The sequence below is a fragment of the Bombyx mori genome, chromosome 27 (assembly GCF_030269925.1).
Source record: "Bombyx mori chromosome 27, ASM3026992v2".
Taxonomy (NCBI): domain Eukaryota; kingdom Metazoa; phylum Arthropoda; class Insecta; order Lepidoptera; family Bombycidae; genus Bombyx; species Bombyx mori.
Window position 1 is genome coordinate 797,285 of NC_085133.1, and position 25,584 is coordinate 822,868.

General features: G+C 40.0%; 1 protein-coding gene across 4 annotated transcripts in view; it reads right to left on the reverse strand.

The window, feature by feature from the left end:
* Positions 1 to 25,584, reverse strand: part of LOC100862791 (apolipophorins) — a 61,069-nt gene that overhangs the window by 15,458 nt on the left and 20,027 nt on the right. For all 4 annotated transcript variants that reach the window (XM_004926586.4, XM_004926585.4, XM_062676410.1 and 1 more), the window contains exons 8-34: positions 24,162 to 24,232; positions 23,452 to 23,617; positions 22,930 to 23,109; positions 22,301 to 22,453; positions 21,696 to 21,843; positions 20,289 to 20,409; positions 19,470 to 19,632; positions 18,690 to 18,887; positions 17,997 to 18,176; positions 17,167 to 17,704; positions 16,792 to 16,977; positions 15,893 to 16,455; positions 15,328 to 15,457; positions 13,889 to 14,264; positions 13,266 to 13,491; positions 12,814 to 12,968; positions 11,708 to 11,870; positions 8,284 to 8,520; positions 7,517 to 7,695; positions 7,017 to 7,128; positions 6,010 to 6,166; positions 5,223 to 5,538; positions 4,249 to 4,506; positions 3,155 to 3,296; positions 2,707 to 2,851; positions 2,022 to 2,213; positions 328 to 566 (exon numbers count right to left, since the gene is read on the reverse strand). In XM_004926586.4, coding sequence (XP_004926643.2) covers positions 328 to 566; positions 2,022 to 2,213; positions 2,707 to 2,851; positions 3,155 to 3,296; positions 4,249 to 4,506; positions 5,223 to 5,538; positions 6,010 to 6,166; positions 7,017 to 7,128; positions 7,517 to 7,695; positions 8,284 to 8,520; positions 11,708 to 11,870; positions 12,814 to 12,968; positions 13,266 to 13,491; positions 13,889 to 14,264; positions 15,328 to 15,457; positions 15,893 to 16,455; positions 16,792 to 16,977; positions 17,167 to 17,704; positions 17,997 to 18,176; positions 18,690 to 18,887; positions 19,470 to 19,632; positions 20,289 to 20,409; positions 21,696 to 21,843; positions 22,301 to 22,453; positions 22,930 to 23,109; positions 23,452 to 23,617; positions 24,162 to 24,232 — 5,694 coding nt within the window. The remainder of the gene's footprint in view (positions 1 to 327; positions 567 to 2,021; positions 2,214 to 2,706; positions 2,852 to 3,154; positions 3,297 to 4,248; positions 4,507 to 5,222; positions 5,539 to 6,009; positions 6,167 to 7,016; positions 7,129 to 7,516; positions 7,696 to 8,283; positions 8,521 to 11,707; positions 11,871 to 12,813; positions 12,969 to 13,265; positions 13,492 to 13,888; positions 14,265 to 15,327; positions 15,458 to 15,892; positions 16,456 to 16,791; positions 16,978 to 17,166; positions 17,705 to 17,996; positions 18,177 to 18,689; positions 18,888 to 19,469; positions 19,633 to 20,288; positions 20,410 to 21,695; positions 21,844 to 22,300; positions 22,454 to 22,929; positions 23,110 to 23,451; positions 23,618 to 24,161; positions 24,233 to 25,584) is intronic.

Consider the following 25,584-nt stretch of genomic DNA (forward strand, 5'->3'; position numbering starts at 1 on the left):
ATATAGAGACCTAGACCAAAAGCTCTGTACTAAATCTCTATATATAAAAATGAATTGCTGTTCGTTAATCTCGCTAAAACTCGAGAACGGCTGGACCGATTTGGCTAATTTTGGTCTTGAATTATTTGTGGAAGTCCAGGGAAGGTTTAAAAGATAAATATAAAAATGCTCGGAATTAAATAAAAATAACAATTTTGTTTTTCCTTTGATGTGTCCCCCGTTGTTTGTTTTAAGTTTATTTTATACAAAAGCTTAGGTCTTTTATTTATCGATTGAGACACTACGAAGTCTGCCGGGTCAGCTAGTTAAATATAAAATTCGTTTCACCTTATCAAGTCTTGGGTGGAAGAATCCGATTTCGGCTGCAATAGCTTCCTGATTCCTATTATTGGAGATGTTGATGAGGTATCTAACAGAGGTCTTGTGTCCCTGTTTCTTCTTATCCAGGTCGAGGCAGGCCTCTCCGCTGAATATATACGGAGAGTCACTGCTGGTTGGGTACGTTACAGTGGTCTCTAGAGCCATAACCCTGGACGGAAGATAGAAAACGACTCCCGAAGCATAGTCTGCAAGGAAAACAAATTGTAACGTCAGTTGATATTAGAAATTGAATTCAGTAATTTAAACTAAAAAATAATGTAATCCACAATACAAACAATTAAAAGACAGTGAGAATCGGCTATTAATTATTAATACGCTTTTATATATATATATAATGTATTTATTTATTTAAATCAAAATACAGTTTAGCTTTGTAAAACTATAGCAATTGAGTTGCTCTTATAAAGAGAAACAACATTTAAAGCTATTGCTTCACCATTATTTTCATATCTTTTTATATTTTAATATTGCAAAAATGCTCTTTTTTATGTCTAATGTTCTAATGTTTTTAATAATCGAAATTCTATTTGTGTCATTTAAAGAAGAACATTATAAATAACATATTAACCTCTTTTAGGATTAATCGTATAGAGGTTACATATATATTTTTTTTATTGCCCAGCAGGCAGACTAGCATACAGCCCACCTGATGGTAAGCGGTACTGTCGCTCATGGACGACAGCAATGCCAGGGGCAGAGCCAAGCTGTAGCCTGCCACTGAGTACTCTCCGCAAGACTCGTTTGAAGAAGGACATGTCATAGCGCTCGGGAAAAACCGTGAAGGGTAGTTCATTCCAAAGCCGGATGGTACGTGGCAGAAAAGATCTTTGGAAACGCAATGTCGATGAACGCAGCGGTTCCAGATAATATGAATGAACTTTGCTCCAGTGTCGGGAGGTTAGATGGTAAAAAGAAGATAAGGGATCATCTCGAATAATTCCGCAGAGCATTGTATCTATTAATGTGAAATAGCTGAATATTTGAGCGATAGTAACTTTATTAACTTCAACCCACCTTTCAAACTGAAACGCATTAACGCATCACGGCAGAAATATATAGGGTGATGTGGTATCTACCAGTGGGGACTCACAAGAAGCCCTACCACCAGTAAATACATCGACCTTCATCTTGGAACTCATTTTGAAGTCGTTTTGAAATCATCTTGGCCGTGAGAAGTGTTTGTAACTACAACAGGCGGTAATCGCCTTATCGTTGCTGCCGCTGACTAGTCCCCGAATCCTGATCACGCAGGAGCCAGTCACTGTCGACGCCCTAGACACGTCCTTACGGATCCATCAGATCCAATAACCTTCAGACGCCTTCAGCTCTAACACTAGGAGCAAGCTTAGGGAACCTGGTAATTGTACTCGTCGAACTCGACAAAGAGTTCGCCGTGCAACCTAACCCATGAATCAGTTCACTGAGTTTCTCGCCGGATCTTCTCAGCGGGTAGATTCATTCGCGAAGGAGCTGCTCTTGGGTTGTTAGGTCTCCTTCGGAGGTGCTCGGGTAGCTGTTAGCAAATCCCACCCCTCCTGGCTGAGCCTTTGCTCGCCCACCTGTCCTGGTGAAACTGGCAAGGCCTCCGGGCCACCAGTAATCCTTCAATCCTAAAAAAAAAACAACAGGCGAAAACTCACTTCCGAACTCAGGTGTATTATAAGCGTTGAGATGGTACTTCTTCTCCTTGGTGTTGACGTGAAGATCTAAGGTGAATCTCGGGAAGCGATTGTCGGAGACCTCGTCACGCATTTGGAAGCCAATTTCAGGTAAGATACCAAGCGTACGAAGATCGAATCCGGCGTTAACCACGTTGACGATGACTCCGGGTTCTGTTGAATACATTTGATTAGTACGTTTAGGAACGGTGATATTTCCTTTGGAAGTAGTAGCATTGCTTATAGACTGTGGTACTATGGTGTTTATTTGTAGATGGATTTGCTAGTTATATTGAGAAGCCACACGGAAGATAACATCCTTGCATAAATTTCTAAGGTAAGGTAGTTACAATGTGCTTAGGTTTGAAGAGTGACCTTATTTAATACAATTAAACTTCAATCTTTTGCCTTGAGATGGATGGCGACATTCTATCCTCTAGACCACAGCGACTAAAGGCTAAACCTGGGAAGATTTCACCAGGGCTCTATCCTCTTCCTTGCGTCCTATTCCTCAATGCTGAAGGTCGTGACCACCCTTCTGTATCATTTTCTCTCGCACGATTTTTCTCCATCTGCTTCTGTCTCTGGCAGTCTGGAGGGGGCTTGTGAAATGTGGAATCAAGAGCGATGTGGACCAGGTCGGACTTTATCGGAGCTCTATACTTACTCGACAAATCAATCTTGGATTGGATCTCAATGGCCGCGCACTGCTTTTTCTCCTCGCAGTAAATGTAAGAGTTCTTGTACTCCAGGTTCGTGACCCGGGATTCAGCCGCGTAGCTCCTATCACCGAGGCTCAGCTTCAAGAATGTCTGCAAAAACGACTGTCTTTTAAGGCTGATACTCTGGCAATTGAGATTATAAACCGGTTCTAACCGCTTCAATTTTAATTTGATAAAACTTTGATCAACAACAGTTAGTCTAATGAAAGTCATCTGTCCATCGTAACATCAGATGAGATCAGTTGCGGATATTGACACCTTGTCTGCAATTTTATTTCTCTTTTGCATCTGTACCCTAATACTTGGAATCAAAATGTGGTCCTCAGCCCTTTGAGACTGGTTGCTAATAATACGCGCCCTAACGGTCCTAAAAGATCAATTTTGGGTTTATACCTCCACTCCCTTCTCGTTGCCCTCGGTCAGAACGGTGCGAATGTACTTGAAGTTAGCCGATTTCTGTTCTTCCTTAACTTTGACAGTTCCAGAACCTTCTATGATAGTTCCTTGGCCTTCTTGTTTGCTAATGAACGAGGTACTGAAAAAACAAATCAGGAATTAGATTTTTGTTTTTTGTTTTTTTATTGCTTAGATGGGTGGACGAGCTCACAGCCCACCTGGTGTTAAATGGTTACTGGAGCCCATAGAAATCCACAACGTAAATGCGCCACCCACCTTTGAGATATAAAAGTTCTAAGGTCTCAAGTATAGTTACAACGGATGCCCCACCCTTCAAACCGAAACGCATTACTGCTTCACGGCAGAAATAGGCAGATCTATTTGGAATTAATAACTATCAGTTTATTATTATAGTTACGAACTGAGTACGTTTTGGTTAAATTGGCAGCAGAGAATATTTTAATATACCAAGTAAAGAATTATTGGACGTACTTATGAATTAGTTGAAACGTATGTTTTCTATATTAGATTTCTTGGTACTTACGTATTAACGCCACCGCGGCAAAAATTTAATGGTTAGTAATAAAATTGCATAAATATTCGAAAAAGATGGAAAAGCGAATCAGAGCACCCCACTTTCCACCTGGTCTTGTCTGCCCTACCCCTAGAGTGTATATAAAAATCGGAGGCGCGGAGAGAGAGCCTCGCCCGCTGTGACGGAGCACGAGTGACCTTGCTTCGGCACGCAAGGGCGGAACGGCTGCTCTTCCCGCAGCGCCGGAGATAAGGCGGATTCAAATTTAAGCTCAAAAATCAGCTAAAAATCAGCAGACAATTAGAAAACCAAAACATAGCTTCGTGCGCAAATAAATAACAAGTTGCTGCGTGCAAACAATAAGGCTAACTATTACAATAAGACTAAACAATATAAAAACATAAAGATTGCTTTTTATCGACTTTTTAATAGAATTTTTGCCGCGGTGGCGTTAATACGTAAGTACAGATTTCTTAATAGTTGTCTTATGCAATATGTTTTCAATAAATGAAGATTCTGTTTTATGTATGAACGAACAAATTTAACTATGCGCTACCTTCCACTCAATACGTTCTTGTTGTCATTAGTCGCATGGAATTCCAATCTCTTTCCACTACCAGCGTCTTTACTGCTGATCTCGACGATATAGTTTTTCATGCCCAATTCCTTGGAGTTACCCTGGAATTTAATGGCAATGTTGTCCTTCTGGATGTTTCCTTCAGAAACGGCATCAAGGCAAATGCCGTTGATATCCTGTAGGTTCACTTCGATTTTGCCTTGAGTAGAACTAAGAGAGGTGCCCTTGATGAAAATCCTGAAAATAATTTGATAGCCATTATGATTGACTTTTTTTAATTAATTAGCTTAAACTTCTTACATGACTGAGGGCAAGGGAAAAATAGGTTAAATTTAAATGTTAACGGTACGATATAAGAAATATAAAAATTTAAAAAGAACACGAAAACAGGAGTTAATTAACTACTTCAAATTCCCTAATCAATTATAAACAAAGAAACTTTGATACTAGCTAGTTTTTGAAACCAGGATACGTGTCGTAAAAAATGTCGATACCGTCAATTAATGAACATATTTGGTTATATTCACTACGAATCTTTGATAAAGGGGAAAATTTAAGGGAAAGGGGAATATTTAAGTATGTTTTACTTGCGGGAGTAGGCGATAGGATGCCGTTGGCAGTGGTTCCATACGCTAAAGTTAATCTTTTTTTTTTTATTGCCTTTGTAGGCAGACGGGCATACGGCCCACCTGATGGTGAGTGGTTACCGTCGCCCATGGACTGCAGCAATGCCAGGGGCAGAGCCAAGCCGCTGCCTACCTCTCCACAAGCCTCGTTTAAAGAAGGACTAGTCATAGCGCTCGGGAAACACCGTGGAGGGGATCTCATTCCAAAGCCGGATGGTACGTGACAAAAAAGATCTCTGGAAACGCACTGTGGATAACCGCAGTGGCTCCAGGTAGTATGGGTGAACTCTACTCCGGTGGCCCTTGAAGCTGTTTATTACTACTCACTTTCTTGGTCTGTTCGAGCTTGGACTGGAGTATTTGAGGTCCAATACTGGATGGGCCTTAGATAGTACTACATTGTTCTCCAATTTGTAGACCCTTCCATCAGCATCTACGATGAGCGTGCTACTGTATGAGTCCGGAGACGGATTCTTGGAGTTTATAGTGAACTCCAGTTTCTTCAGGTTCTCGGCTTGGGGAGCTTGCCCTTTGAACTGGAGATAGTTTTCGTGTGGCGAGAACGCAGTATCCAAGGATATTGTAGCGCTTTTGCCTTTACCATATTTCGCTTTCGCTTCGACTTCGTGGCTCTTTTTCTCCCCTGAATATATAAAAGTACAAATTAATTGCAGTATCCACTGGTGGTAGGACCTCTGGAGAGTCCGCGCGTGTAGGTACCACCACCCTGCCTATTTCTGCCGTGAAGCAGTAATGCGTTTCGGTTCGAAGGGTGGGGCAGCCGTTGTAACTATACTTGAGACCTTAGAACTTATATCTCAAGGTGGGTAGCGCATTTACGTTGTAGATGTCTATGGGCTCCAGTAACCACTTAACACCAGGTGGGCTGTGAGCTCGTCCACCCATCTAAGCAATAAAAAACAAAAAAATATTGTTATTTAGAATCTTACAGTACAATAAGTGCGCTCACGGGGGTAATGATCGCATTGTTTTTAAATAATTATAATGAGCAGCTAAATTTAATTGTAACGAATCTGTTCATTACATGTAAACTTCTGCTTCTAGACTTCTATCATATGATATATACAGAGAATATTTTTGTGAATATGCATACCTTCAAGTCCATTCTTGTATTTATACTCCAATATGAATGGATCAACATGAGGGACTAAGAACTTGATGGTTCCAGTTCCATCCTTAAGACTTTTCTTGCCATTCACGTCGATTTTGTATAGATCTGCATTAATCTGCACAGATTCTACCAGCGTGTACTGGAAAAGAGGAATTCAACTTTAAGAGATTTTTTTACGGATTCTAGATTTTCAAACTGGGCTAGTCTTCAGAACTTCAACCAATAATCTTGTCTTGGAATAATTATATGGCTTCTAAATGAATGGTCCAGCTCGTGAATAACTTGGGTACCGGAGAATTCTGTTGTCATTAAGATCATTTCTTCGCTCCGGATACCGCTAAACATTAATAATAGCTCTTAAGAGTGGTTTGCCAATCAAATCTAATAAAATACTAAAAAAAATGTGAGCCGTCACGGGACGCCTGGCAGATGTGAAACATCGACATTATTTTGTAAAAGTAATATGCAGAAAAGAACAGATTGTGATAGGAACTAAATGTGTCATAATGATAAAATAAAATATTACGAAAAAATAATTTGTTTTCAAGTAAAACACAGGTTATGTGTACTGTAGTAAACAGCACTGTATACACTACGATACACTATAGGTATCCGAGCTCAGTGTAGCGAGAGGGATGGATAACGCCGGATCGAGTGGGAGAGAATCGCACAGTCGATTGCGCATGGCGACGCGTCGCCACACCGTACACACTACTGCATGTAGACTGTATATATATACCATAATATAGCGTGGTGACGCGCCGCCACGCCAGTAATCGGTCTTACGTGCGGCTATAGATGTTTCAAATCAAAAGAAAGAAACGGTTGTTTTTGAAGTGAACGTTTTTCGAACATGATATTATTGAGAACATTACTTTGTGCAGTTTTTACCAAAGGCTCCAACTGTCACGTACTAAGTACGTGATTTTGAATTTATTTTCTAAGTGAAATAACACTAAGTATTCTAGAAATTACGTGTTAATACTCACCTCAGCAAAATCTTTGCCTTCAGGCTGGAGGAAGAATATCGTAGAAACCCATTTAATATCGTGAGCTTTTTCGAATGGCAATATTACAGTTAATATGAAATTATCATTGAATCTGAAAGATGTTCAAAATTTAAAACGTACGTCCGAATAAAATCATTTTGTGTGCTCGGTTAGACGAAGCGTATACATATTTTTAAATATCTATGGAAAAATTGCTTAAAAAAGGAAAAAGACAACGGTTCTCATACAATATTGAAACTTTAATTTTATCTAGGTGGTTATCAAGGTGGATAGTGGCACTGATTTTATGATGTATTTTGGCTAACCATTTAATACTGAGGCAAAGCTAGTTTAACCATTTAATAAAAGGCATTCTAGAAGAATATCTATTCTGAAATTGTCAAGCAGGAGTATGCCTCGCGTACCCTCATCTTCAATTTTAAAGCCGGACAAATTAGCTAAATTCTTTGGTTGTGGACAAAAAATAATTGGAAACTCACTTCTTCTCGCCCTTTTCAATAAGTTTGATCTCCCGTACACCAGCGAGCTCGAACGAGATATCATCACCATAGTTACCCTTGAACCTGTATTTATCATCGAGAACGCTCACTGAATTGGCATAAGTCACGCTTGCCACCAAAGACGCTGGCTTCGGGATCAAGTTGCCTCGGACGTCAGTCTGAAAATGATAATACTTATTTGGGTAAACTGCTGACATGGAGTGGATTATTGCCCGAAATTTCGACTCTTGCGCATCTTTACCTGTGCGTTTTAGTGGTGGTAGGACCTCTTGGGAGTCCGCACAGTAAGGTACCACCGCCCCGCCTATTTCGCAGTAATGCGTTTCGGTTTAAAGGGTGGCAGCCGTTGTAACTGTACTGAGACCTTAGAACCCATATCTCAAGGTGTGTGGCGCATTTACGTTGTAGATGTCTACGGGCTCCAGTAACCACTAAACACCAAGTGGACTGTGAGCTCGTCTACACATCTAAGCAATAAATAAAAAAACTTTTATCTCTGTTGATGTACTGGAATTGTCTCTAAAAACCAAAGCAAATAATTCTTGACCCGATTAAATAATGCCAAGAATGTTAAGATCTTTTTTTAAGACGATTCGAGAAGAGCTTCAGTGGTCATATAAAAAGTTTTATTACTTTATTTATTATTACTACTATTATTATTATTACAATTAATTATTTTTACATCTTTATATGTGTTTAGGCTTTGGTTTGCGTAATTAATAATTTTCTAACTTATCTATATTTACCTTGAAGTCGAAATTGTATAACTTGTCTCCATCGGGGAAGTTCCTAAGGGTGAATGTATTTTTAAGGTCTTTACTTTGACCTTTATTCTTAAATTGGAATTCCAGTTGACCCTCATAGCTGATGATTTGCTTTTCGATGTTCGTGTCGCGTATTTTAGCTTCGTATTTGATCGTAGAAGCGGCCGCTCCACGTTTCTCTTCATCCGAGATCAGTACTTTGGCGAAGCCGTTATAGAGCTGTGGCAAACGCAAAATTTACTAAATAATATTAATCTATACTAGTATATAAATCTACAGTGCGCCGCTTGAAAGGCAAACATGACTAAGCGACACCGATTCCGTTCCCGTCACGAGGACTGTGGTGGATTGGCACACGCTGGGCATCAGCCTGGCTGAATCTGATCCACCATCGCTCCCGTTTAACCCGGACTCTACCCCGTCTCCTCAGGATACCGCTGAAGCCATAGACATCTTAACATCACACATCACCTCGACATTAGATAGGTCATCGAAACAAGTTGTAGCGGAGGACTTCCTTCACCGCTTCAAATTGTCCGACGATATTAGGGAACTCCTTAGAGCTAAGAACGCCTCGATACGCGCCTACGACAGGTATCCTACCGCGCAAAATCGTATTCGAATGCGTGCCCTACAACGCGACGTAAAATCTCGCATCGCCGAAGTCCGAGATGCCAGATGGTCTGATTTCTTAGAAGGACTCGCGCCTTCCCAAAGGTCTTACTACCGCTTAGCTCGTACTCTCAAATCGGATACGGTAGTAACTATGCCCCCCCTCGTAGGCCCCTCAGGCCGACTCACGGCCTTTGATGATGACGAAAAAGCAGAGCTGCTGGCCGATACATTGCAAACCCAGTGCACGCCCAGCACTCAATCCGTGGACCCTGTTCATGTAGAATTAGTAGACAGTGAGGTAGAACGCAGAGCCTCCTTGCCACCCTTGGATGCGTTACCACCCGTCACCCCGATGGAAGTTAAAGACTTGATCAAAGACCTACGTCCTCGCAAGGCTCCCGGTTCCGACGGTATATCTAACCGCGTTATTAAACTTCTACCCGTCCAACTCATCGTGATGTTGGCATCTATTTTCAATGCCGCTATGGCGAACTGTATCTTTCCCGCGGTGTGGAAAGAAGCGGACGTTATCGGCATACATAAACCCGGTAAACCAAAAAATCATCCGACGAGTTACCGCCCGATTAGCCTCCTCATGTCTCTAGGCAAGCTGTATGAGCGTCTGCTCTACAAGCGCCTCAGAGATTTCGTCTCATCCAAGGGCATTCCCATCGATGAACAATTCGGATTCCGTACAAATCACTCATGCGTTCAACAGGTGCACCGCCTCACGGAGCACATTCTTGTGGGGCTTAATCGACCAAAACCGTTATACACGGGAGCTCTCTTCTTCGACGTCGCAAAAGCGTTCGACAAAGTCTGGCACAACGGTTTGATTTTCAAACTATTCAACATGGGCGTGCCGGATAGTCTCGTGCTCATCATACGGGACTTCTTGTCGAACCGCTCTTTTCGTTATCGAGTCGAGGGAACCCGCTCCTCCCCACGACCTCTCACAGCTGGAGTCCCGCAAGGCTCTGTCCTCTCACCCCTCCTATTTAGCTTATTCGTCAACGATATTCCCCGGTCGCCGCCGACCCATTTAGCTTTATTCGCCGACGACACGACTGTTTACTATTCTAGTAGAAATTAGTCCCTAATCGCGAAGAAGCTTCAGAGCGCAGCCCTAGCCCTAGGACAGTGGTTCCGAAAATGGCGCATAGACATCAACCCAGCGAAAAGTACTGCGGTGCTATTTCAGAGGGGAAGCTCCACACGGATTTCCTCCCGGATTAGGAGGAGGAATCTCACACCCCCGATTACTCTCTTTAGACAACCCATACCCTGGGTCAGGAAGGTCAAGTACCTGGGCGTTACCCTGGATGCATCGATGACATTCCGCCCGCATATAAAATCAGTCCGTGACCGTGCCGCGTTTATTCTCGGTAGACTCTACCCCATGATCTGTAAGCGGAGTAAAATGTCCCTTCGGAACAAGGTGACACTTTACAAAACTTGCATAAGGCCCGTCATGACTTACGCGAGTGTGGTGTTCGCTCACGCGGCCCGCACACACATAGACACCCTCCAATCCCTACAATCCCGCTTTTGCAGGTTAGCTGTCGGGGCTCCGTGGTTCGTGAGGAACGTTGACCTACACGACGACCTGGGCCTCGAATCAATTCGGAAATACATGAAGTCAGCGTCGGAACGATACTTCGATAAGGCTATGCGTCATGATAATCGCCTTATCGTTGCCGCCGCTGACTACTCCCCGAATCCTGATCATGCAGGAGCCAGTCACCGTCGACGCCCTAGACACGTCCTTACGGATCCATCAGATCCAATAACCTTTGCATTAGATGCCTTCAGCTCTAATACTAGGGGCAGGCTTAGGGACCCCGGTAACCGTACTCGTCGAACTCGACAAAGAGGTCGACGTGCAACCTAACCCATGCATCAGCCCGCTGAGTTTCTCGCCGGATCTTCTCAGCGGGTCGCGATTCCGATCCGGTAGTAGATTCATTCGCGAAACAATTGCTCTTGAGTTGTTAGGTCTCCTTCGGAGGCGCTCGGGCAGTTGTTAGCAAATCCCACCCCTCTTGGCTGAGACTTTGCTCGCCCACCTGTCCTGGTGAAACTGGAAAGGCCTTCGGGCCACCAGTAAACTTTCAATCATAAAAAAAAAAGACTAAGCGACAATGCGTGACCTTTACAGTAGACTAATTTAAAGTTGAAATACCTGAAAAAAGTTCTATTTTAACGAATCTGGCTTTAGGATTGAAATTATTTTAATAGACCTAGAAATATATTTTTTTGCGCATCGAATACGGTTATTGCCTATCATTTATGTACAAAGCAGTTATTATCGCTTAGTCACGTTTGCCTTTCAAGCGTCGATATATATATATATATAAATGAATTGCTGTTCCTTAGTCTCGCTAAAACTCGAGAACGGCTGGACCGATTTGGCTAGTTTTGGTCTTGAATTATTTGTGGAGGTCCAGAGAAGGTTTGAAAGTTAGATAAATATGAAAATGCTCGGAATTACATAAAAATAATAATTTTGTTTTTCCCTTGATGTATCCCCCGTCGGACGGATTCTATTTGACTTTTATTTATCGATTGAGGCACTACAAAGTCTGCCGGGTCAGTTAGTACTAATATATAAATCTACAGTGATTTTTACGGATGTTCCGTTATAACTACTGAACCGTGCATCGGATTGACTTGAAACTTGGTAGGTATCCATGTAGAAAACACATGTTTGCTGTAGTTTTGGAACCGATGGTATAAATGAAATAAACGTCAATTTATTAATATAGATAAGATTAAAAACATATAGACTTACCCCGGCATTGTTGACGGCTATATTGCGATTAACTTCATAAGACAGACACCTTTCATTTGGCAGAACGATTTCCACTTTGGCACGAGTTGCTCCGGTTAAATCGAAATTACCTTCCAAATGGATATTTAGTTCGAAGTTCTTTCCGCCGTATTCCAATTTGTTTCTATAAACAAAAAATTTTTTTTATTGCCTTTGTAGGCAGACGAGCGTACGGCCCACCTGATGGTAAGTGGTTACCGTCACCCATGGACTTCAGCAATGCCAGGAGCAGAGCCAAGCCGCTGCCTACTGCTTAATAATACTCACAAAGCCTCGTTTGAAGAAGGACATGTCATAAATTAAATTAATTAAATGCTAAAATAAAATAAAATTAAATTAAATGCTCGATAACCTTATTAATTTTATTTTAATCTCTCTGTACTGAGACCGTCCCATCCTTCGTACGCATGGCTAAGTTAGCCATGTGGGGCTACAACACACCCTATCATCGTTTTGTATTAAATTTTAGACGGTAGTTTTTTTCTTTTTATTGCGTAGATGTGTGGACGAGTTCACAGCCCACCTGGTGTTAAGTGGTTACTGGAGCCCATAGACATCTACAATGTAAATGCGCCACCCACCTTGAGATATAAGTTCTAAGGTCTCAGTATAGTTACAACGGCTGCCCCACCCTTCAAACCGAAACGCATTACTGCTTCACTGCAGAAATAGGTTGGGTGGTGGTACCTACCCGTGCGGACTCACAAGAGGTCCTACCACCAGTGATTATGCAAATTATAATTTTGCGGGTTTGATTTTTGTTACACGATGTTATTCCTTCACCGTGGAAGTCAATCGTGAACATTTGTTAAGTACGTATTTCATTAGAAAAATTGGTACCCGCCTGCGGGATTCGAACACCGGTGCATCGCTACACACGAATGCACCGGACGTCTTATCCTTTAGGCCACGATGACTTCTAAACTTGATATCTATGGGCTGCGGTGAAATATTTACCAACACTATAATAATTTATTTCGATGCTGTTTCAAAACGTTATAACGGTATTTCAAGTTGCACACAAAATAATGTATCTACAGAATGTTGACCGTGATTGAAATACTTACTTGGATTCCAGTAGTTTATCGGTTTTCTTGGTATTCGTAGAGAAACAGATTTTGTCATTTTTGTTCTTGTCAAAGTCCAAATATAAGTCGATGTTTGCATTAAACACGGGTTCCTTCGCCAAAAAGCTTACATCAGCTTTAAATTTGCGTTGTAACTGAAAATAAAGTAAAACTATGAATCAAAAATATCTTCTTTTTCTCCACCTTATCCCACTAGGTGGGGTCGGCACAGCTAATTTTTCTCTTCCATTCTCTTCTATCAGCCGTCATCTCAACACTCACTCCTCTCTCTCTCTCATATCGTCATTCACACGTCATGAATCAAAAATATGCTTTTATTTTATTAAAGATATGTTTGGAAGCAGAAATTGATACGAAGGTGATTCTGAAACTTTCTAAGCTCATAAAAAATTATAAAGCTTGTCGTATAATTTTTCCGTAGAAGTATTTACCGTTTTAAAATCGACAATGACAACTCCGTTGCCTTTTCCATCGTTTCCTGTAACTTTGTATTCTCCGTTAGCAGCGATTGTGTCTTTCAGGACGAATTTCAATTGGCCACTTGGGGTACCCCCTCTGCTGATCTTCAATAGGTAATCCAATAGAGTACCCTTGGAATTAGAGATAACGGCGTGCGACGAGTAAAAATGAGTATTCTCTACCACGCCAACATCGAATCTGAAAAAGTTGATAATATAATTAGCTAAAATATAAGAGAGCAATCTGATAACTTACTTTTGGTAGGACCTCTTGTGATTCCGCACGGGTAGGTACCACCACCCCGCCTATTTCTGTCGTGAAGCAGTAATGCGTTTCGGTTTGAAGGGCGGGGCAGCCGTTGTAACTATACTGAGATCTTAGAACTTATATCTCAAGGTGGGTGGCGCATTTACGTTATAGATGTCTATGGCCTCCAGTAACCACTTAACACCAGGTGGGCTGCGAGCACGTCCACTCATGTATGCAATAAAAAATTTATAAAAAAACTAAAAAAATGAAAGTTAAATGTCCATTTATTACTCGTCTTATGTAATTTGGATACTGAACAAATTGAAATGATTTTAATTCGACTCACTTAATATCATCACTCTTTCCACTGCTGCTGATTTTGAGGTGACCTATAGCTCCAAGATTCACATCGTTTGGTTTATTCTTATGTAAAAGCACACCGGACAGTTCGTATCTTCCATAACCTTTGATATCAACGTAGTTTTCTAGGTTGGATTTATCAGCATTTAGTATATTTCTTTTGGCTAAAACCTCGACACAGAATTTGTCGACATTTCCTTTAATTTTTACACTGTAATCTCCTGGTTTCTCTATTTGAGTTCTAGCTTCAAGTTCAAACGCAGCGCTTCGCTGCTCGACTTGTCCCCCTATTTCCACAATCACCTTTTTAGGGTCTATATCTGCTTCGGCTACAATTTTGAATGGAATAGCGCGGATTTCAACTGTAAAACAAAAAAAATTACAAAATCTTCAAAAAAGTATAAAAATGAATTGCTGTTCGTTAGTCTCGCTAAAACTCGAGAACGGCTGGACAAATTTGGCTAATTTTGGTCTTGAATTATTTGTGCAAGTCCAGAGAAGGTTTAAAAGATAGATAAATATGAAAATGCTGGGAATTAAATAAAAATAACAATTTTGTTTTTCCTTTGATGTGTCCCCCGTCGGACGGATTCCTTTTGTTTGTTTTAAGTTTGTTTATTCAAAATTTTAGGTCTTTTATTTATCGATTGAGGCACTACGAAATCTGCCGGGTCAGCTAGTCTTCAATAAAGTATTCGACTGGATATCATTTTAAGTATCGGATTGACCGGAATCCGGCCACTAGTGTTCTTTTAGTCATACAGTAGCATAGGGCGTTTTGTAAGCTTGCACGGATGGGTACCATGATCATGACTACATTTATACTATAGCAGCTATTACAATGGAGACTTTGTAAGATAAAAAAAAATATGTTCATTGTATTTCAAAATGTGATGGGTTTAAATTTACATTAAATTATTTTAATTTCGTTAATTGCTTAATAGAACGTGACCTGACATTATAATGTCGACAGGATAAATCTTGTCTAATTCATTAAATTGGTTCGTGAAATATAGTAAAGTGAAGATTGCTCTTTTTTAGTCACTTTATCACTGGTGGTAGGACCTCTTGGGAGTCCGCACGGGTAGGTACCACCACCCCGCCTATTTCTGCCGTGAAGCAGTAATGCCTTTCGGTTCGAAGGGTGGGGTAGCCGTTGTAACTATACTGAGATCTTAGAACTTATATCTCGAGGTGGGTGGCGCATTTACGTTGTAGATGTCCATGGGCTCCAGTAACCACTTAACACCAGGTGGGCTGTGAGCTCGTCCATCCATCTAAGCAATATAAAAAAAAAAAAAAATAAAAAAAAAGTCAAAAGTTTATCATTTTGACTATGTTGGGGACATGGACAAACTTTTGTCCATATTATCCTTCATAAAAGCTCGAGCAGTGATCTGAACTCTACAATTGCTTATTACTTACACTTATTTTTGGTGATAATATTGAAGTCTTCAGCTGATTTAATGTGGTACTTCAGCAGCTGAGATAAGAATATCCTCGAGTTGGGGTCTTTAAAGTTTGGTCCGTATTGCAAGTCAATTTCGTTGTGAATCTTAAAAATAAATTATTATTAACGTTTCAATAGCATTGGCTTAACATACTATTTTTCTATTGTCTTAGAGAGACCAGTTGGAAGCAGTATGCAGAATTTCTTGTACACCTTACAAAAATTGTCAGGACCTTATACTCTTAAAGGAGGTTGATGGTATTATGCAACGCATCCCTGAAATACCTTCAAATAACCATACAGTGTACATATCAACTTAATCGAAGGAATGGAATGCAAAGTACACAAAATTAGATATCTCTAGTGATAGAGAGTATTGTGAGCCGGCTGAGTAGATCCTAGGAGTCTGTTTACTTCTGCCACTAAGCAGTAATCATTGCTTTGGTAACCATCTAACACAAGGTAAATAGTGAGGTCGTATCTAAGCAATATTCAAGCAATAAAAAACAAAAGTTTAGGTGATAAATACAAGATCTTTACCGTATCGGTAAACTCGAAAATTCCTTTGAGCTTGAAGTTGATGACGGGATTTAGTTTGTTCTCAAACTCCAGATTGATATTAGTTCCCTTAACTCCACCTTTGAGAGACGCGAAATTCTTAACAGCTACATCAAAGTCGAATTCCCTTGTCTGAGGCTGGTTGGCTGCATGACCAGTTATCTGTAAAGGCTCCTCAGTATTCGGTAGATTAATCTGTACTCCTTCTAAGCTGTACCGAGTGATTTGCCCGTTGGATTCCTTGACCATTTGACCATCAACTTTGATCTCATGCTTTTTACCTCCATCTTCTGCCAATTGGTACTCTAAAATTGGTTTGTAGATGCTGCGTTGGGCATTGCCTTGAACAGCGAATCCGGCCTTAGCGTAGTACTCCAGATTATCGATTTTGGCCTTAACTAAGGCGACCATCTCGTTGGGCTTGTTGTAAGCCGAGATTTGAGCATGCAGGACCTTAATTGGTGAGTCTAGAGCTATTTGCAGGCCAACCTCGTGGTCGTTGTAGACTACCTCTCCGGTTAATTGTGTGCGACGATTTCGAGATCCTAAAAGAAAAAAGACGGAAAAATAAAAATCTTGTGTCTTTTTTTGCATTTCATCTCTCTAACCACTAAACTGAACACTAAAATTGTTTTGTATCTCAGAATTTTTCTCTAAAAAGTCAAAATAATCTTTAAATTTAAGTGAGTTCAAACTATTGTGTATTCGAAAAAAAAAATTGGTCCTTAAAAAAAATTATTGAGAAATTTTACAAAAACTTTTTGACTCAAAAATACTTTGTTGGGATATATTATGCGGGTTTGCGTAGTTCTAATGGTGGGTTCTAAGCAGAAGTTAAAGTAACTAAGAAACTCATCATAAATAGGGTGTGGTTTAATTACCTTCGGCATCGAAAAGCAATTCGAAGCTGCGTTTACCAGCGCCTTTGTCTTCTCTTACGACACCCTTGATGTGATATCCACGAAGATCATTCTTCTCTAAGACCACCTTAACCTTAGCAGAACCGGAAAGCGGGAACCGAGCCAGGAACTGCGCGATGGAGTCGTCGCTAGGCCCTCGTGTGTCTTCTGCAAAAAAATCGATCTTGTAATATCTTCTCTATTATTTATTCAAAAACATTTGATTGGTTGATTGAATGAAATTAATCCACTTGAACAGCATCCTTAGTTGTAATTCTAGTGAAGATATCAAATTATTTACTAGAGACTATTACTAGAACTACAACTAAGGATAATAATTAAATGATTTGGACTTACTTGAAATAGCGAATGGTGTTGTGAATTCAGTGCAAAGTGTGAGTCCAAGAACGCTTGAAAGTTGATCGAAACAGGCTGGATATTCCTTCGGGGCTGTTCCTATTTTAATAGGAACATATTTCTCGTTCTGTCCCCTCTCGGCGGTTACGTAAAGCAGATCGTTGGAGGCAACTAGAAGCTCTTGCTTGTCGACAGGCAGGGCCAGTTGCAAATCGAATCCACGACCATTTTCCAAAATTTTTGCTATGACATGGACCCCGGTTGAAGAACGCAATGTAGTCGAAACTTTTAGTCCAGTAGTGACAGCGTAAGCGTCTACCAAAAACGCTCCTGCGATCTCTAGGTCAGTGCTAGGAATGAATTTGACGTCAATTTTGGCGTTTTGTGGGGAGTATATGATTTGACGTACATCGATGTTAGTGGCCAGATCTAATTTGGCAGTGGCCGAACCAACCAAGTTGAGGTGGAGAGGAAGACCAGTTGAAGTTGGGTATGCTAGTTCAGCGTCGAGGAATAAGAGATGAGTCCGGAAATCAGTCTGAAAAATAAATTTAAAATTAACATTCAGTTTTTGTTTTAATTTGAGAAGAGAAACTTTAAGCTTAACGGTTTAATTGACGAGATAGTGTAGTTTTAGTTAAGTTGATATTATTAATAATTGTTCAGAATTTATCAGCACCAGATTTCATGATTCGGTGTTGTTCCTTTACATAGTCTATATATAATCTATGAATACAGTTCTTTATAAGAAACACTTATTTATGTGTTAGCACAAAAACTAGTCTTATTGACTAGGTATGTCACAATTATATAAAATTAAATTGAAGTACCTGGAAATGCTTTAGCTTGCTAATACCACTGCTACACGTGCCAAGGATATCATCCAGGATCTTATTGAAGTCGAATCCTTTGTCGTCACCGAAGGATAAGAAGACGGCGTCAGTACCGAACAGTTTCACGAAAATGTCCAGATCCAACTCATTGTTGTATGGAGCTGCTTCCGCTTTGAGCTAAAATGTATGTCCAGTATTTAACAAAAACTAGGATGGGTGAAACGTTGGTCCGACCAGATCTCCGAGCAAACCAGCGGACCACTTAGCGCTGCACTACACCAGACAACTGACCGGAACCGATGGAGGCTGACAGTAGACAAGCTAAAACGGAGTCACGATCCTCAGCAATGAGGGAGCGATGGAGAAGAAGAAGAAGAAGGATGGGTGAAAGGGTATGGTGGGTAGAAATGGGAAAAAGAAAATCAGAAGGGTGACAAAAAAAATCACTTTGAAAAACACAAGAAATAGGACATGCAATTTCAACTTCAATAGTATTACACTATTATTTAATGTCCAATTATTAATCGAATTAATTATCTACCAGTCTTACTATAACATTTACATTCTAGATTATAAACATAGTGTATCATCCAATACCAAAAGTTTTGATATTTTGTTCAAAGTTTATTTGGATGGATAGATATTCTCATCAGATATTCTCAATTTCATAACAAGCGAATATCTACTTACATTTTTGTCAAACGAATCAATTTCCGTCTTGACAGATCTACGTCCTCTCGTTAGTCCATCTTCCACCTTCTTCTTAGCTTCTTCGAACCTCTTGACCAGACTATCGTAAATAGCTTGAGGGCTTTCCGTACGCAGGAAGCTCTTGGGACCCAAGAAATGTTCAAGAACGCGGTCCAAGTTACCTTGGCGACCTCCAAACTGAAAAATCGATTTAACCGTTTATTATATGGGATTTTCCCAAAAAATATTATAAGAATAACCAATGCACGATGCGTTTAATGTTGCCCCATTAATGTTAAGCGGTGCTTTTAGGTACCACAAGCACCGGTCACCGTCCTCGTCGAACCCGTCGCTTGCAACGAAGGGCTCGACGAGTGAATTAACTCATAGACACAGCCCATTGAGTTTCTCGCCGGATCTCCTCAGTGGGTCGCGTTTCCGATGCGGTGGTAGATTCTGCGAAGCACTGCCCTTGCCAGTGCTAGCAACACTCCCAGTTTGAGTTCCGTGAGCTCACCTACTCGTTAAAGAGAATTTGAAATAGTCTCTCAAGGATATCAGCATAGAAAGCGATTTTTTAAAAATGTTAAGTGAATAAGTAATAAAACCACATTATTAGATTTCCTACTTCTTTTTCTATTACAAGCCTCAGTATATTGCAATTTATCCAACATTGACCATAGTCCTCTTTAAATTTCCGGTTGGATACGGCACGAAGAGAATTCTCTTCCATAGGGTCTTCTATAGAACATTGCTTGTAGACAACAAAAATATATTTACCTCCAAGACATTGAAGTCGTGACCGAATAACGAAACTGTTAAGTTAAAGTTGACTGATCTTGGTAGGTACGAGTCTTGGGAGTATATTACTGTTTCGTCGACGCTTCCACCGGCACCAAGAGCGTCTATGTTATACGACATCTCCCGGTAGAAGGAGTACTTTCTGTGGGAAAAAAAAAATCATAAGTTACTACTACTATTACTAGTAGGACTTTTTGTGAGTCCACACGGGTAGGTACTACCACCCTGCCTATTTCTGTCGTGAAGCAGTAATGCGTTTCGGTTTGAAGGATGGGGTAACCGTTGTAACTATACTTGAGACCTTAGAACTTATATCTCAAGGTGGGTGGCGCATTTACGTTGTAGATGTCTATGGGCTCCAGTAACCACTTAACACCAGGTGGGCTGTGAGCTCGTCCACCCATATAAGCAATAAAAAAAAAGTTTACATATCGAGGGGTGCAAGGGGGAAAGTCATTTATAGCTTAAGACTCGGAAAAAATAATAACAAAAAAACTTCTTCATCTGTTTGAATGGGGTAAACTTAATTGAAGTACAATAATTGTAAACATCGAATTGTATTGATATAATTTGTATAGAGGTAACCAAATAAGAGCTTTTCTTTATTTATTTTATCATAGCTAGCTATCATATTTATGCTGTCTTTTCAGATAGATACAGAAATAAACTGGGCAAGATGTCAACAAAGATTCCCTTCTGGCTGAGCCTTTGCTCGCCCACCTGTCCTGGTGAAACTGGAAAGAGTCACCAGTATTCCTTAAATCATAAAAAAAACAACCAAGATAACAAATCTTTTACCTGTCATCAGAGTTGAACTTCTTTGGAGTACGGATGAGACCGTAGTGCTCGCGCGCAAGGCGTTTGTCAGGATTAGCCGAGGATCTGATGTGACGGAGTGACGACGAAATAAAATTGCCAACTGAAAATAAAAAAAGAAACAAATTTTTTATATGATCCGCATTTTATCTTCAGGCATTATATCTAAGAACATAGTTTGAAACAATATGCATTGGCCTCTTTCGATGAATGTCCTGTCATATTTATTTAACATAGCTTTTGCCCGCAACTCCGTCCGCGTGGAATAGTTACTTTGGCATAACCCTAAATTTTACCCCCCACTTCATTTACGTAGAAAGTGAAAATATTTTTGAAGTATAGAATGTTAAGGAGCTATTTGAACCCCTATTTTGAAACAGACTTTATAGGTGCTCCGTTTGTGTTGGCCTTACCTTGATGTTATATAGCCTAAAGCCTTCCTTAATAAATGAGCTATCTAACACTGAAATTATTTTTCAAATTGGACCAGTAGTTCCTGAGCGCGCTCAAACAAACAAACTCTTTATACCCGCCCTCGCTTCGCTTTGGAAACTATAATATATTATTGATTTCTCCACTATGTAATGGATTTTATTATACATATAAACCTTTCTCTTCACTCACTCTATCTATTAAAAAAAACCGCATCAAAATCCGTTGCGTAGTTTTAAAGATTTAAGCATACATAGGGACAGACAGGTATAGGGACAGAGAAAGCGACTTTGTTTTATACTATGTGGTGTTAGATATCGAGGGGGTAAAACGCTATTTTATTTAAGCGATACGCGACATTTATTTTTGTAATTAAGGTCTGTTTCATTTGGTCAGGATCAACAGTTCGATGTTTTCGAACTCAAAGACATCATGAGGTGGATAACGCCACAATATCACTGCCTTGCGGTAAGAATTGGTATGATAGTATTATATTTAAAAATAATATCTCCTCTCCAATAATATATCCGCTCTTATATTTAAAAATATTCACAGGGCAGAACATACAGCACATGCTTTTTACGCTTGTTAATTTCCAATAACAGAGAGTACGTGTCCGTGAATTCCAAACTAAGCAAGTGTAGCTAAGCTAACTTAGCTTCCAAAGTAAGCTAACTTATTGCTGGTAGTAGGACCTCTTGCGAGTCCGCGCGGGTGGGTACCACCATCTCGCCTATTTCTGCCGTGAAGCAGTAATGCGTTTCGGTTTGAAGGGTGGGGCAGCCGTTGTAACTATACTGAGACCTTAGAACTTATATCTCAAGGTCGGTGGCGCATTTACGTGGTAGATATCTATGGGCTCCAGTAACCACTTAACACCAGGTGGGCTGTGAGCTCGTCCACCCATCTAAGCAATAAAAAAAAGCAGAATGTTTGTTCCTTAAGCCAATAAAATACCTTGGTGGACCGGCTCGTTGTCAAGCAAGTTCTTGATCTCGTTAGCTGAATGGCCGCAAGGACATTCGATCACAGCCAAATAAGCCTTGATACGAATCTCTGAGTCGAGTTGACGGTTCTTCAAAATGTCCAGAGAAATTTTCTTGACCTGTTGAAGAACAATAATAATAATAACCGAATAAGTCACATCCCCAAACTAGGAATCCCTGTAGTATAGGAATCAGAGACTGATATACGTACTTAAGCAGTCAAAGGAGAAACAAACCATATCACCTAAATATGTGCCCGATTTGGGAATGGAAACTTATGACCTTCGACCCTCGACTTATCAGTCAGGGGTGCCAACTAATAAACCACTGAGTCAGTCAAATCCGATATGAATATCGAAATACTTTTAAAAAAAATGTTTCAATTCATTCCTTGGTCAGAGCTGATGAGAAATAAGAGCTCTTGAATTTCTACCGAAAACCGATTCTGTCCCGAAAAGGGAGAACTCAGTGTTGGTGGTGCGCAGGATGATAACACTAAATTAATTTATTAATGTCTAAGAAAATCCCTTGACGCTGTCGATCCTAATAATTGCCGAATTAAATCATCAGACTTACCTTTGGACTGCAAGGGTCAGCATGGAACGCTTCGAGGACCGCAGCCCGAATCCTTGGTTTGACATTGTTGTCATTGACACACCGTACCAGCTTCTCAATCAAAGAATTCTCCAAGTGTCTAATATTGCGGATACCTTTAAGCACGGCCACGACCTGTTTAAGAGACGTACGACACAGTTATTATTATTTGCTTTAAGATCAGGAAACTAATTTAAAATTGTGAGCCGATATTATATTGCCACTGGAAATTACACCTTAAAACCTAATGTTTAAATATTGATCACAATGGCGTTCGCTCCTAATCTAGAAAGTAACTAAGAATAGTAACGACTGGTGGTACATCAATAGCCCTGCTAATGAATCTTTTGTTTATGTTTGAGAGATTACTGGTGGCCCGGAGACCTTTCCAGTTTTACGTCAGCAAGCAAGCAAGCAAGGGCGAGCAAGGGCTCAGCCAGGAGGGGTGGGATTTCCTAACAACTACCCGAGCGCCTCCAAAGGAGACTTCACAACCCAAGAGTAGCTGCTTCGCGAATGAATGAATCACTATGTTCCTTCATCATGGTAATGGTTTATGAACATGAGACATGAGTACATCGGATCTCGTACCAATAAATTATAGTACTCACTGTATCTTCTTCTGTTTTACTCTTAGGCTTGCAGTGGAGTTTGGAGCCGAATTTCTGGCTAATAGCCACTACTCCGTCAGCCTTCGAGCTATGGCATTCATGTTCACGGCAGTACGCACCAGCGAGAGCTCCAGCACCAAGGTAGACGTCTTTTGGTAAGTTCGGTAGATCCAAAAGACCCTGCTCAAAAAACAAAACGAACATGAAATAAATCGTCTTTTTAGCTGTATCCTCGTGAAGTAAGTCTTTGCTAGAAGCAAGCCAGAAAATTTCAATGACATTTTAATTTTCTATTAATTAATATTTAAAATCTATCGTTGCTATACTATGCAGTAATCAGCAGTTTATGATCCTCGTATTAGTTGTTATAAGTGATTACGAGATTGTAATTGATTACTTAATTAATGTGTCGATACGGCTTACTGAGTCACGAGACAATAACATGAATCATAGCAATAGAGTCAATATGTTGACGACGAAGCTTTGGTTCTGTCAAAGCGTCGTCGAATATAAAAGTCTTACCGCAGCAGCTTTTAGGGCATCGTTGTTGACGTGTCTTGCGTTCCCGAGAGACAAGAAGACCAGCTGCTGTTCTAGTTGCGACAGTTGTCTAGTCTTTAGAATCAGGATGGATGCTTCGATGCTATCGCCGGTACCAGCGCGGAGTAGGGCATCAAGGAACACGCGTCTGGTGGGAGAAATTTTTGACGTGATTTATTTTGAAGGCTTTAAATAAAATGGCTACAATGAAACGTGAAACGTTGTTGATCTACTTACCGGTGGTAGAACCTCTTGTGAGTCCACGCGGGTAGGTACCACCGCCCTGCCTATTTCTGCCGTGAAGCAGTAATGCGTTTCGGTTTGAAGGGCGGGGCAGCCGTTGTGACTATACTGAGATCTTAGAACTTATATCTCAAGGTGTGCAGCGCATTTACGTTGTAGATGTCTATGGGCTCCAGTAACCGCATAACACCAGGTGGGCTGTGAGCTCGTCCACACATCTAAGCAATAAAAAAAAATAAAAAATACGTCTGAATATCCAAATACGCATCTGCCTTGCAATGGATTAGAACAAGGTGACTACATTAAATTAGCTAATAATTGACTGCCTAATTACTCTCTTATCTAAATATCAAATATCTCTAAATATCAAAACTACAAAAGCATGAATTAGCAGGGTGACAGAACGAGCTGGTGGTAGTTAAATTAATATTTAAATCGATCATACTTACTTTTCTAAAGTATTCCCTTTGACTTGGTTGAAAACTTTCACCAGATCTTCCTTTTCGGTTCTACGCAAGATCTGAAAATTGTTTTATATGTGGTACATAAAATAAATGGAACTAAATATATTTTTAAGGGCTATTGAGACATCCATTTCATATTGTTTAACATTATTTATCTATCATGGTAGATAAAGAACATTAAACAAATGTTCGGGTTTATAAATAGCACCGTTAGTGGAATTAAGTTTTAATTTTATTTTCATAAGCGACTGTTTGAAAGTGTAATCAAAATCTTTTTTTTACCTAAACAGAATTTTAGTCTTTTCTATAGTAAAAGAAATATGTCGGAAATGCTGCCTTTTTACTTTCAATAATAGGGTATCAATTGATTTAATTCACAAGCAAGCTTTATTTTGTCAGCTCTCAAAATACGACCGCGCGGCTTAAGTTTGAAGATGGTTGTGAAAAAAATAAAGTTAAGGCCTATTTCGGGAACAATCCAATGGATGTTAAGAACATCTCCGAGTGAGATAAATTTTCCGAGTGATCAAACATAATAAATCGAAATTATTAACCAAGCAACTATGTGTTACGGTAGTTGGCCAAACTGCAACCCCATATTACATACTGATGAGTGGAAGCTTGAGCCTGTGGCGGGTAGCTATCATACAACACAAAGATATTTGACAGATGCCTGAATCGCGCTAATGACATTTTCAAGATAAGCTTGTGTATATACAAGTTCCGAACAACAACATTAGGACCGTCGGTCTACCGAGCAATATCACTAGTGTGGAATGCTTAGCGACGAAGGGTAAATGCTCCACCGAGCGGGTTTTGTCAAAGCCACACGAAGCCCGGGTCGCACGCGCGCACGCTTTTTCTCTGTCGCGATCTTTTACTCATGCTTATGTGTTTAATATTGTTCCTAGACTTTCTACCGTTTTATCTGTGCCTTTTGCTCTCCGTATTTTCTCCTTTTTAATACGCCTTTATTAGCTTCAGACGTATGTATGTTTCTAACGGAATCTTTGAACATGATTTTGACCCCCTTTAAAACGTCGGATTAACTCGAAATTTGGTATACTTATTAAGGACCGATTACAAATCAATATTAAAAAATAAAAATAGAAAATTGGAATCAAAAATAAATAATAGTTTAAAAACACTAAAAAAATACGCTTTTATAGAAAATCCAAATAAAAAATAGAAAATAGATTGTAATAAATTTGAATTAAAAATCGTGTAAGAAAAAATGATTTTATTTTAAAAAAAAGCACCCCACGCTTTTTGAGGATATTATCGAAATAACCCTTCTTTCTACTCATATCTGTTCATAAAATATTTATAACTACTTATACCATGCACCCCACGCTTTTTTTACAATAAAATCATGTTACTTTTTTTAAACTATTATTTATTTTGTTAT